Below are 12,934 nucleotides of genomic sequence, written 5' to 3'. Positions count from 1 at the left end.
GTTTTTTTAAAAAATGAATGCAAACTGAAACCATGTGGCCTCTGCTCAACTTTTACACTGATTTATAATTTAGAAAGTGTTTCTATAAGAATGCATTGCTCCAGTTAGCAAATTTTCACTAATGACATAGTCCATGTTAAGTGTCTATCAACCTTATCCTTACCCTTACCCTACAGATTGGGCAGGGCACAGAAATAGATACCCCTTTAACATCCCTGCTGCCAAAACAGACACAAAAGGCAAGCAGTGAGCTGTGGGAAGATCATGGCAGCAGGGATCAACCAAGAGTTCCATGCCAAGCAGGTGTTATGCAAAAATTCCATAAAAATAGAATAATAACTTCGTATTCATTGACATGAAAAATGATAGGCACTGGACAGTGCTGGGATTACTGTAGCTATTATATCCAAGGGCTCATTCCAAATTAAGTGGACATGAGCAGAAGCAGGTAAAATACTACAAAAATTTACATCATCTAGCATGTGGGATTATATTAGAAAAGAGTTTAAAACGCATACTTGCAGATGTTGCTATACTTCCTATATTATTCTATCATAACCACCCCTTCTCCAAAATATAATAATTTCATGGTGCATCTTTACTGTCAAATACTATGTAGTAGTTAAAAATAATGAGACAAATCTCTAAGCACTAACCTGGAAATATTTCCAAGCCACACTGTTAGGTAAAGAAAACAACAATCCCAGAATGATGCATTTTAAGTGTCAAAACAACAGAAAGAAACAAAAGAAAACCCTCAATATATGTACATATGCAAATGATTTTTTAAATAGGAGTAAGTACCAACCACTGGTGGTTGGTGACCTTCAGAAGGCATAACAGGTAATTTTCACTCTATCTCATTCTTTACTGTCTACAGCTTTTTAAAAAACATAACATAGACCAACAGCCATGAATCAAAAACTATTATGAGAAACAAGAAAGGAACCTAGTTTAAGTTTCCATCACTGAGAATCTTACTCTGGAGAAGACTTGGGAACTGCACAAGTTTGTCCAGAATAGTGCTATATTCAATTAAAATAATTTCTGGAAAAATCAAGACAACTGGGCAGTAATATGTCATTCATAATCCTCTCACAAACTGAATTATGACACACTGTAAGGACTAATTAGAAAATTTTACCTTTCTTGAAGTATAGATGTCAAAAAATGGCTTATTTCTGACACTAAATGGTTCCTGTGTTTTGTCAATGAGCCCAGTCTTCATTTTTTCATGTCGAGGACTTATTATTTCTCTTTCTATACACTGCAGACGAATATTAAAATCACAATCTCCAACTGGCTGTGCCTGAATCAAATGAGACAATTATTTCAATTTCAATACTAAAAACTATTTTATCAGCATAATTATTAAAGCCGTCACAATGTACATAGCAGTCTATCTAAGGAGCATCTTTAAAGTTGTCCAGTGCACAGACTGCACAACCACATGTCAGTCCTAATTTGACTAATAAACACACCTAAACACACACATATAGACACACAAGAGTTATTTAAATTATAAATGCATGAAATAGTATAAGAATGATACGATATTCTCCAATATAAACTGAAGTTTTCACATCTGAATTAAAGTGTTAATATACTGACTAATCATTTTTATTATTTGAATTAGTACAATTATATGAACAAATAAAACCGGTATAAAACTAAAATCCACATAATTCAGGAAAGTATAAGCAAATAACATATCAAAATAAGCAACACAGTCGCCTATAATGTTTTTTGTTGCTTAAAGTGCTAATACATCAACAAGTAGAAAATAATTATTAGACAAATACATTCTCAACTCTGAAAACTAATCTAGAACAAAGTTTCCATAATATATTCAATTATACAGTTATAAAGTTCTCTATATACAGTATATATACAACATGGTCCATATAAGTGGTATCTATGATTTGAACCATGGAATAAAAAGAGTGCATATACTTTTTACATAAATTGAAGGTAGGGGCTTAAACTATCCAAATGGTATAGACAAATATAGTTTATAACATTTCATCTGGTGACAGTATCATCCAGATAAGTAACATCACCTCATATCAAGTACCCCTCTTTTTTATTTTGCAGATGGGACACCCTTCCATGAATTTTTCTCACCTTTTCATCTTCTTCCTCTTCCCTAATCTATATCACCCAACATAACGTTTATACAACCTAATGCTTACAAAAGGGTGGCAGCATTTGCTTAAGCTGTAGACATTAAATATGCCTTGAGAATGACTTTTTCTCAGCTTTGAAAGGATGACAATTTTGATACTCAGCAAAGAATAATAAGCCCTAGATATGAGGTAGTATATGTTCCCTTTACATAAAGGCATACAACTGTTTGTAAAAGGTATGTATTGAAGAAATGTTAGTCAATGATCACAAAGTTCATGTGTAATCTTTCCCATACCACCTACATCATCAATAAGGCTGAAAAACCTAAAATGTTAGGCTTACTTATTATACCTATTAGATGAATTCAGATCCCTATAAAATTAATGTGGAACAAGTAAGTCCTCCTTTTTTAAATAAAAAGCCTAACAACTGTTTACAAATATGTAAGTTGTCTTAATTCTCTCCTAAATACTTTTCACTTCAAAGTATGTATACATAAATTCATCAAAGCAACAAGAAAAAGCTGAAAGCAGGTTCATCTGCAAATCTATGCTGCCTATACTAAAGGAGGCAGTTGATAGATGGTAAATCATTGAAAACAGACAACAGGAAGAACTCAGTAACTATTAACTAACTGGCCTTCTAGTTTTGAATTCTTTCTCACTTCAAAATACTATCTAAGCTGCCACTGTGGTTCATCTTTCAAAACAATAAAAGTGTGAGCCTATCATGAACATAACTAAAACGAATCAAGAGTGCCCTATTACAGAACTAAGCTAAAATGCCTTATTCAAGTCACCTGACCCCAATCCATTTGCATTTCCTGCTGTGTCCCATATCTCCTCAGACATCAAGTACACTAACAACCACCCAATGCTCCTGACATCCATGATTCTATCCTTCAAAATTAATCCATGTAACTTTCTCTATCTGCAAGTCAACACTTCAGTAACTCAACTACACCCTGGCTAAACTGAAATACTCTCACTTCTCTAGTGCCTTTCATACATTTCTATATCCCTAACATACCTGCATTGTTGTTATACTATCATAATTCTTTACATTTATTCCTCGTCCATGAGTCCAGTGGCCCACAAATTTCTCTTGATTTTGTACCCAATCTAAATACATACCTAACAAATGTTTATAATATATGCATGTTAATTTCTAATGAATTGCATACATGTACAACTGTATGTTATAACACAGACAAAAACTGAATACATAAACACAAACATGAAAAATTCTTCTCAAATCTGTGATAACAGCCTTCTTTGGAGGCCAGTGTACTCTATTACAAACTCCCTGAAAGCCAGAAATTATGTCTTATTCACCTATGCATATCCAATACCTAGAACAATACATATAAAAGATGATTAATGAAATTCTTGTACAAAATAAGGGAACTAAAAGGATTTTTAACAATTATTTAAAAAAATTACTTTTTTCTAATAGTGACCTTGACTTCGTGATTCAAAATAAGCTGGCTAATCATCAAGGCTCCATATTAAATTAAGGAATTAAATATATGATGGTTTCAATTATAAATATATACTAATATCAGAAATGTGGGGGGAAATGTGACTTTAAAACCAATGAAATATGGCAATAGGCACTCAATAAATATTTATTGAGTAAATAATTACAGCCCTAGAGAGTTAAAGCATAACCTAATCATATCACAGCAAAATATGGATGAATTTCCTAAACGGGATGCAAAAGCACAAACTTTCAAGTCCAGTAAGTTTGATTTCATTAAAATGAAAAACTTCTGTGCATCATTAGATACTAATCTGCAAAAGATACTGTCACATACATAACCAAAAAGTATTAGAATCCAGAATAATTAATTCCTACACATTAAGATTGACAACCAAATAACAAAATTAGAAAATTATTCAACTTACAATTAAATCACACACTAAAAAATCCAAATAAGTAAAAATGAACGTTTGAAATGCCTTAACTTCATTAGTAATATGGGAAAAGCAAATTAAAAAAAGATGAAATACCATTTCATACGCATCCAATTAGCAAAAATTTTCAAGTCTGATAATACCAACTGTGGTAAGCTGTTACACCTACTTCTGAGAGGAATTCAAGAAGGTAGCAAATACACCTCAAGTTGCCAATTCAGAATCTCTGTGATGTAGGTTTCTATATCATAGGCAGGAGTGAGGAACTGTACTTTTTAAAAACACATCTCAGGTGTTTACATCCCAAGAATGAAAACTGTCCTAGACAAACTCTGATATGCACACAAGAATATATAAAACTGTTCAATAGTTGTATAACAGCAAAATATGGAAACCCAAATGTTCAAAAGGAAAAAAAATTTTTATATGTTTATGCAAATTAATACTCAATACTAATTAAAGTGAATGAACTAAACCTATATGTATTAATACAGATAAATCTCAACAAAATAATGTGGACCAAAATGCTGAGTACCACAGTACAGTACAATGGCATTTATATAACACTAGAAACCTCTCACCACAATACCATATTATTTTATGGACACACACATAGACAGTACAGGTATTAAAAACGTTCATGAAAATAACAAATATCAAATACAGGGTAGAAGTTTCTTCTGCGTAAAAGGTCGTCCTGTTTTCGATGAGAGAGGTGTGCACAAGAAACTTCTACTAGATCTGTAATGATTTATTTCTTATCTTAAAAAATAGGTAAAAATGACAAAATGTTAAGCTTCAACATATCTGGTGGTTAATACATGTATATTCCTTAAATTATTCTCTATACTTTTGTATACACTGAAACTTCTCATATTTATTTTTTAAAGAATTAGAAGGCTATTGTCAAAGTTCCCAGGCTAAGAAGTGAACCTGCACTGAACACATATTAAAGCAGAGCTCAATGTCAAAAAGCAAAGAAGACAAAACTTCCCCAATCACAACAAAACAATGCAACCACCACCCTTTATGTCTCATTATGGGCCAATGAACATTATTCCAAAATCTGTGATAAGAATAGTCAATTCTGGAAAGCATTACTTTTGAGGAATACAGTAATCACAAACACAAATATATATATTGAATATAGATATAGATATAGATATTGAAAATTTCCAGGGAAAAAAAATGCCTTTTTAAAGTAACCTGGATTAATGCAATCCTGAATCTTGATACTGTAATTTAAAATACATACCCCAGGGGTGCCTGGGTGGTTCAGTCAGTTGAACGTTCGTCTCTTGGTTTCAGCTCAGGTCATGATCTCACAGTTCATGAGATCGAGCCCAGCGTCAGGCTCTGTGCTGACAGCTCAGGGCCTGCTCGGGATTCTCTCTCTCTCTCCGTCTCTGTCTGCCACCCCCTACTCATATGCATGTGCACTCTCTCTCTCAAAATAAATAAGCTTCAAAAAATAATAATAAGTAAAATACATACCCCAAAAGAGAACTTTTAAAAATTTGTTATAAATCTTCAAAATCGTAATACTTAGACAACACTTTTAAGTCCAGAATTCTTAATTGCTTTTGGTCTGCTTTGAATACTAAATGACTATGCAATTTGAATAATGTATGTCTAGAGAAATGATTATACCTTTTCGTAGGTGTACACTGTTGAAAGAGTTTCTTGCATTTATAGAGTCATCTTGTATTGTCTAAATAATCTAGACAGTGATACTAAAATTAAACTAAACAGGCAGATTTGGGGGCTGGTCTAAAACTATAGCATGGGTAGAGAATGTAATTCCTATTTTTTGATATCTGTTTATAACAGAATTTTATATTTTGTTTTAAGTTTCCTGCCTGTACTCATGAATAACATATTTATGCCCCCAAGTTACATGCTCAACACCCATAATCAGCTTCTCTCTCTTTTTTTTAAGTAACAGTAATAAAATTTGTGGATTTGTTTTTTTAAGTGGGTATAGAATAACTAAAACCAAGAGTTTACATCCTATAAAATGCTGTCTTATTTATCAGTTAAACTATTTTTCTTTACTCACCTGAAGTATCTAAAAAAACTCTAAAGACAAAGAAATGTAAAAAATTATTAAGATTTCATATGAGTAACCTCAGTCACAATTTTTCTTTCCTACTATCTCTAAGGCAATAACACTTTTTAAAAAATTTTTTAATGTTTATTTATCTTTAAGAAAGAGAGAGACAGAGTGCAAGCGGGGGAGGAGCAGAGAGAAACAGGGAGACACAGAATCTGAAGCAGGCTCCAGGCTCTGAGCTGTCAGCACAGAGCCTGACACGGGTCTTGAACTCACAAACCCTGAGATCGTGACCTGAGCTGAAGTCAGACACTTAACTGACTGAGCCACCAAGGGACCCTGGCAGTAACATTTTTTATGTGTAAAAATATAACTATTATCTCAAGGGCAATTTTATAAACTATAAAAGGTACTTACATTGAATTTAATTATGTCGTATATCAAATACCTAGGAACAGCCTGTCCATTTACTCTGTCAATAATCATTTCCTTGAAAGAGAAAAGAAAAGAAGGTAAGTTTCTTCATATTTTAATGGCAATTTCTTTAATTTGATTCAAACGTAATGTACACACAGCAAGTACATAAATCATATAATATACAACCTGATGAAACATTAAAGTGAACACACTTATACCCAGATCAATACACTGTCTGCATTCCAAAACTCCCTGTCATGAATTTATTCTGCACTAAAAGAAAATGATATGACAATATCTCATTATGCTTTTACTATTTGAATTACTATGCTACATTTTGTTTCATGTTTGAATTACTAACCAGCTATTAGAACAAAGGAACTATAAATTTTAATTCTAAATATGAGGAACATTTTTAAAAATAATTTTGTTAAATCATTACTGCTTTAAATTTTGTTACAGGCCAATTATTTAATCATAAAATCTATAAGTAAAATGGTGTCCTTATTATAAATATAATCCTCATGCAAGTCAAATCCCAAATACAAAATCTAACAGCACACCTAAAGGAACTAGAAGCAGAACAGCAAAGAAACCCCAAGGCCAGCAGAAGAAGAGAAATAATGATTATAATCATAACAGAAATTATTATATGTTATATTAACATTTAATATAACATTAATATATTTATTAATATATTAATATATGTTAATAATAATTAACATATAATATAACATTATATTAAATGTTATAATCATAACAGAAATAATACAAAATCTAAAAAAACAGTAGAACAGATCAATGAAACTAAGAGCTAGTTTTTTTGAAAAAATAAACAAAATTGATAAACCCCTCGCTAGACTTCTCAAAAAGAAAAGAGAAAGAACCCAAACAGATAAAATCACGAATGAAATTGGACTTATCACAACCAACCCCTCAGAAATACAAACAATTATCAGAGAATACAATGAAAAATTATATGCCAACAAACAGGACAACTGGACCACTGGAAGAAGTGAACAAATTCCTAGACACCCACACACTACCAAAACTCAAATGGGAAGAAATAGAAAATTTGAACAGACTCATAACTAGTGAAGAAATTGAATCAGTTATCAAAAATCTTCCAACAAAAAAAGACACCTGGGCCTGCTGGCTTCCCAGGGGAATTCTACCAGACATTTAAAGAAGAGTTAATACCTATCCTTCTCAAGCTGTTCCAAAAACTAGAAATGGAAGGAAAGCTTCTGGACTCATTCTATGAAGCCAGCATTACTTTGATTCCCAAACCAGACAGAGACCCCACAAAATAGGAGAACTACAGGCCAATATCTTGATGAACATGGATGCAAAAATTCCTAACAAGATACTAGCAAATCGAATTCAACAGCATATAAAAAGAATTATTCACCATGATCAAGTGGGATTCATTCCTGGGCTGTAGGGCTGGTTCAATATTCACAAATCAATCAATGTGATACATCACATTAATAAAAGAAAGGGTAAGAACCATATGATCCTGTCAATAGATGCAGAATAAGCAGTTGATAAAATACAACATCCTTTCTTAATAAAAACCCTCAAAAAAGTCAGGATAGAAGGAACATACTTAAACATCATAAAAGCCATATATGAAAAGCCCACAGCTAGTATCATCCTCAATGGGGAAAAACTGAGAACTTCCCCCGTGAGATCAAGAACATGACAGGGATGCCCACTCTCACCACTGTAGTTTAACATAGTGTTGGAAGTCCCAGCCTCAGCAAATAACAAAATGAAATAAAAAGCATCATATTTGGCAAAGAAGAAGTCAAACTTTCACTTTTCGCAGACATGATACTATATACACGGAAAACCCGACAGACTCCATCAAAATACTGCTAGAACTGATACATGAATTCAACAAAGTCACAGGATACAAAATCAATGTACAAAAATAGGTTGCATTTCTATACACCCATAATGAAGCAACAGAAAGAGAAATCCAGAAATTGATCCCATTTACAATTGCACCAAAAACCATAAAATACCAAGGAATAAACCTAACCAAAGATATAAAAGATCTGTATGCTGAAAACCACAGAAAACTTATGAAGGAAATTGAAGAAGACACAAAGAAATGGAAAAATATTCCATGTTCATGGATTGGAAGAATAAATACTGTTAAATTTTCAATACTACCCAAAGCAATCTACACATTCAACGAAATCCCAATCAAAATTACACCGGCATTCTTCTCAAAGCTAGAACAACAGTCCTAAAATTTTATAGAACCACAAACGTCCCCAAATAGTCAAAGTAATGTTGAAAAAGAAAACCAAAGCAAGATGCATCACAATCCCAGACTTTAACCTCTACTACAAAGCTGTAATCATGAAGACAGTATGGTATTGGCACAAAAACAGACACATAGACCAATGGAATAGAATAGAGACCCCAGAGGGGCGCCTGGGTGGCTGAGTCACTTAAGCGTCCGACTTCGGCTCAGGTCATGATCTCGTAGTTCGTGGGTTTGAGCCCATGTCGGGCTCTGTGCAGACAGCTCAGAGCCTGGAACCTGCTTCAGATTCTGTGTCTCCTCTCTCTGTTCCTCCCCTGCTTGCGCTCTTTCTCTCTCTCAAAAATAAAGATTAAAAAAAGAAGAAGACGACGACGAAGACCCCAGACCCCAGAATTGGACCCACAAATGTATGGCCAACCAACCTTTCAAAGCAGGAAAAGTATCCAATGGAAAAAAGAGTCTTTTTAACAAATGGTGCTGGGAGAACTGGACAGCAACATGCAAAAGAATGAAACTAGACCACTTTCTTACACCATACACAAAAAGAAACTCAAAATTGATGAAAGACCTAAATGTGAGACGGGAAACCATCAAAACCCTAGAGGAGAAAACAGGCAACAACCTCTTTGACCTCAGCCGCAACAATTTCTTGCTCCAAAGGCAAGGGAATTAAAAGCAAAAATGAATATTGGGACCTCATCAAGATAAAAATCTTCTGCACTGCAAAGGAAACAATCAACGAAACTAAAAGGCAACTGACAGAATGGGAAAAGATACTTGCAAACGACATATCGGATAAAGGGTTGATATCCAAAATCTATAAAGAACTTAACCAAACTCAACACCCAAAAAACAAATAATCCACTGAAGAAATGGGCAGAAGACATGAACAGACACTTTTCCAAAGAAGACATCCAGATGGCCAACAGACACATGAAAAGATGCTCAATGCCACTTGTCATCAGGGAAATACAAATCAAAACCACACTGAGATACCACCTCACACCAGTCAGAGCAGCTTAAATTAACAACTCAGGAAATAACAGATGCTGGCAATGATGTGGAGAAATGGGAACCCTCTTGCACTGTTGGTAAAAATGCAAACTGGTGCAGCTGCTCTGGAAAACAGTGCAGAGGTTCCTCAAAAAACTAAAAATACAACTACCTTATGACCCAGCAATAGTAGTACTCAGAATTTATCCAAAGGATACAAGAGTGCTGATTCATAAGGGCACATGCACTCCAATGTTTAGAGCAGTGCTTTCAACAACAGCCAAATTATGGAAAGAGCCTAAATGTCCATCAACTGATGAATGGATAAAAAAGATGTGGTTTATATATACAATGGAATACTACTTGGCAATGAGAAAGAATGAAATCCTACCACTTGCAACAACGTGGATGAAACTGAAGGGTATTATGCTGAGTTAAATAAGTCAATCAGAAAAAGACAGATACCATACATTTTCACTCATATGTGGAACTTGAGAAACTTAACAGAAGACCATGGGGGAAGGAAAGGGGAAAAATAATTTCAAACAGAGAGTGAGGCAAACCATAAGAGACTCTTAAATACAGAGAACAAACTGAGATCTGATGTGGGGAGCAGGGGAAAGGGGGAAATGGGTGATGCGCATTGAGGAGGGCACTTGTTGCGATGAGCACTGGGTGTTGTATGTAAGCAATGAACCACAGGAATCTACCCCAAAACCAAGAGGACACTGTATACACGGTATGTTAGCAAACTTGACGATAAATTATATTTTAAAAAATAATAGTAATAATTTTGTTAAATCATTATTGCTTTAAATTTTGTTACAGGCCAATTATTTTAATCATAAAATCTATAGGTATAAATTATGTCCTTATTATAAATATAATCCCCATGTAACCCATATGGTCTTTCTTGGTCCCATGTCCCTCTACTATGATCAAAGGGAACAGGACAAGAGAATATATTACATATCATAGCCATTAAGTGGAAAAAACTTCAATTATGCACTTGGACACAAAAGAGATAAAGGACATTAAACAATAATTACAGAGAGACACTGGGGTGGTTCAATTGGTTACGCGGCCAACTCATGGTCATGATCTCACGGTTCATGACTTTGAGCCTTGCACCGGGCTCTGCACTGACAGTATGGTGCCTGTTTGGGATTCTCTCTCTCTCTCCCTCTCTTTCTGCCCCTACCCCGCTTGTGCGCTCGCACGTGCTCTCTCTCTCTCCCTCAAAATGAAAAAATAAAACTTTAAAAAAATTTTTTAAATTAAAAAGATGATTACAGGTACATAATGGAGTGTTTTATAAAATTTTAATTCTCAAAAATATTCCAAAAATTCTTTCTTTCCTCATATTCTTCCTAAAAAACTAAGCAGGGTTTTTTTTGTTTTTATGATCTAATTTCACGACAGAAAATCCACAAACAACCATCTAAAATTACAAAGAACACAATGATTTAGGACAAATATACTTTAAGAAACTATTACTAATTAATCTCTTTCCCAAATATGTATTTGTTAACCTACAGGTATTTATTTATGGTTATTATCTTGAACCCAACCCATGGCATAAATTAAATCACTTCGTTATCTTAAACTGTTTACTAAAATATTTTTACTTAAATACTTGTATCTGAGAATTTTATGAGCCATCAAGATGGCACCAAAAACAGGATTATTATTTTCAAAATTATTTTCAATATAAGGTTGGAAATTAAGTGAACTTCCAGGTTTAGATAGCAGACATCACAGCATTTCTCTCCCAAATTACCTGATGAAATGAGCAAAAACATATCTTCCTTTGGACATTAAAAATAGCAAAACGGAAAATTTATTATCAGCAAACAAAACAAGTAAAAGGAAATACACAAGTAAGCATTAAAACACTGAAAACTACTAAGACTCTGGTAAAGCAAAAAGGCACACCAGGGTTCAGCTCCCAGCTCGCCAAATCCCTAGAAGCTCTACTTGTAAAATGATAAATTCTTGATAATTGTCACTATTCCACTCAAATACAGATAGAAACAAACTCGGTAGTTATTCTCGTCTTCCTTCTTCTCTCTTCTGATAGAAGTAATAAAAATAGCACAATACTCTTTCTGCCTGAAGAAAGACTCCTGGACTCCATAATAAATTAAAGAAATAACCTGAGCATTACTGGAATAATATATGATTCCCAATTAGCTAAAGACGACATTCACCGAAAGCTTTCTAAAAAGACCAGAACTCAAGGATTCTAACAAAAGACCCAATACCTAGGCTGAGATATTCCCAAATGGCCTCCCCACCACAATGTCCCCCTTCCCTACAGCTGCCACCATTGCCCTAGGCTACAGAAAAGTAGGTAAATATAAAATACCTAAGCTTAAAACTTTGGTTAAGAAAAGTGGAACCCTTGGGCACTGTTGTTGAGACTGTAAAATGGTGGAAGCACCTGTACAGTGGCAGTTCTATAGCACTATGGCAGTTCTGTCAAAAAATTAAAAATAGCACTTCCATATAATCCAGGAATCCCACCTCCGAGTTTATATCCCAAGAACTGAAAGCAGGGTTTTGAAGAGGTATTTGTACACCCATGTTTATAACATCATTATTCCAATAGCTAACTGGTGGGAGCAACCCAAATATCCATCAACAGATACGTGGATAAATAAATGTGGTATACAGATATGGCAGAATGATATTCAGCTTTGAAAAAAAGGAAATCTCATGCTGCAACATGAATAAACCTTGAGGATATTATGCTGTGTAAAATAAGCCAGAAACAAAGACAAATCCTATATGATTTTCACTTATATGAGGTATCGAAAGTAGTTAAAATCACGGAAATAGAAAGCAGAATGATGGTTGTCACAGACTACAAGTAATGGGGAGCTGTTTAATGGGTACAGAGTTTCACTTTTACAAGATAATGTTCTGGAGGGCTGTTACACAAAACTGTCCACATAGTTAACACGATTGGGCTTGTATCCTTAAAAATGGTTAAGATAGTAAATTTCATGTTATGTGGCTTTTACCACAACTATAAATTTTAAAAAAATTTTTAATAAAACCCAGTTAAGAAGGGAAAACAAATTTCCTCTTCTAATCAAACTGGAGAATCAGGAACTAGATTTACCATCTTGCCTGAAAAAAACC

At 34.0% G+C, this 12,934-nt stretch overlaps 1 protein-coding gene across 1 annotated transcript in view; it reads right to left on the bottom strand.

Annotated features, from left to right (window-relative positions):
• RNGTT (RNA guanylyltransferase and 5'-phosphatase) overlaps positions 1-12,934 on the bottom strand; it is a 306,404-nt gene that overhangs the window by 199,383 nt on the left and 94,087 nt on the right. Inside the window, exons 10-11 of the mRNA XM_019442831.2 lie at positions 6,514-6,585; positions 1,145-1,309 (exon numbers count right to left, since the gene is read on the bottom strand). Coding sequence (XP_019298376.1) covers positions 1,145-1,309; positions 6,514-6,585 — 237 coding nt within the window. The remainder of the gene's footprint in view (positions 1-1,144; positions 1,310-6,513; positions 6,586-12,934) is intronic.

The sequence above is a fragment of the Panthera pardus genome, unplaced genomic scaffold (genome assembly GCF_024362965.1).
Source record: "Panthera pardus isolate Hobbes unplaced genomic scaffold, ASM2436296v1 HiC_scaffold_17, whole genome shotgun sequence".
Classification (NCBI taxonomy): domain Eukaryota; kingdom Metazoa; phylum Chordata; class Mammalia; order Carnivora; family Felidae; genus Panthera; species Panthera pardus.
This window is presented reverse-complemented; position numbering and strand designations above follow the sequence as displayed.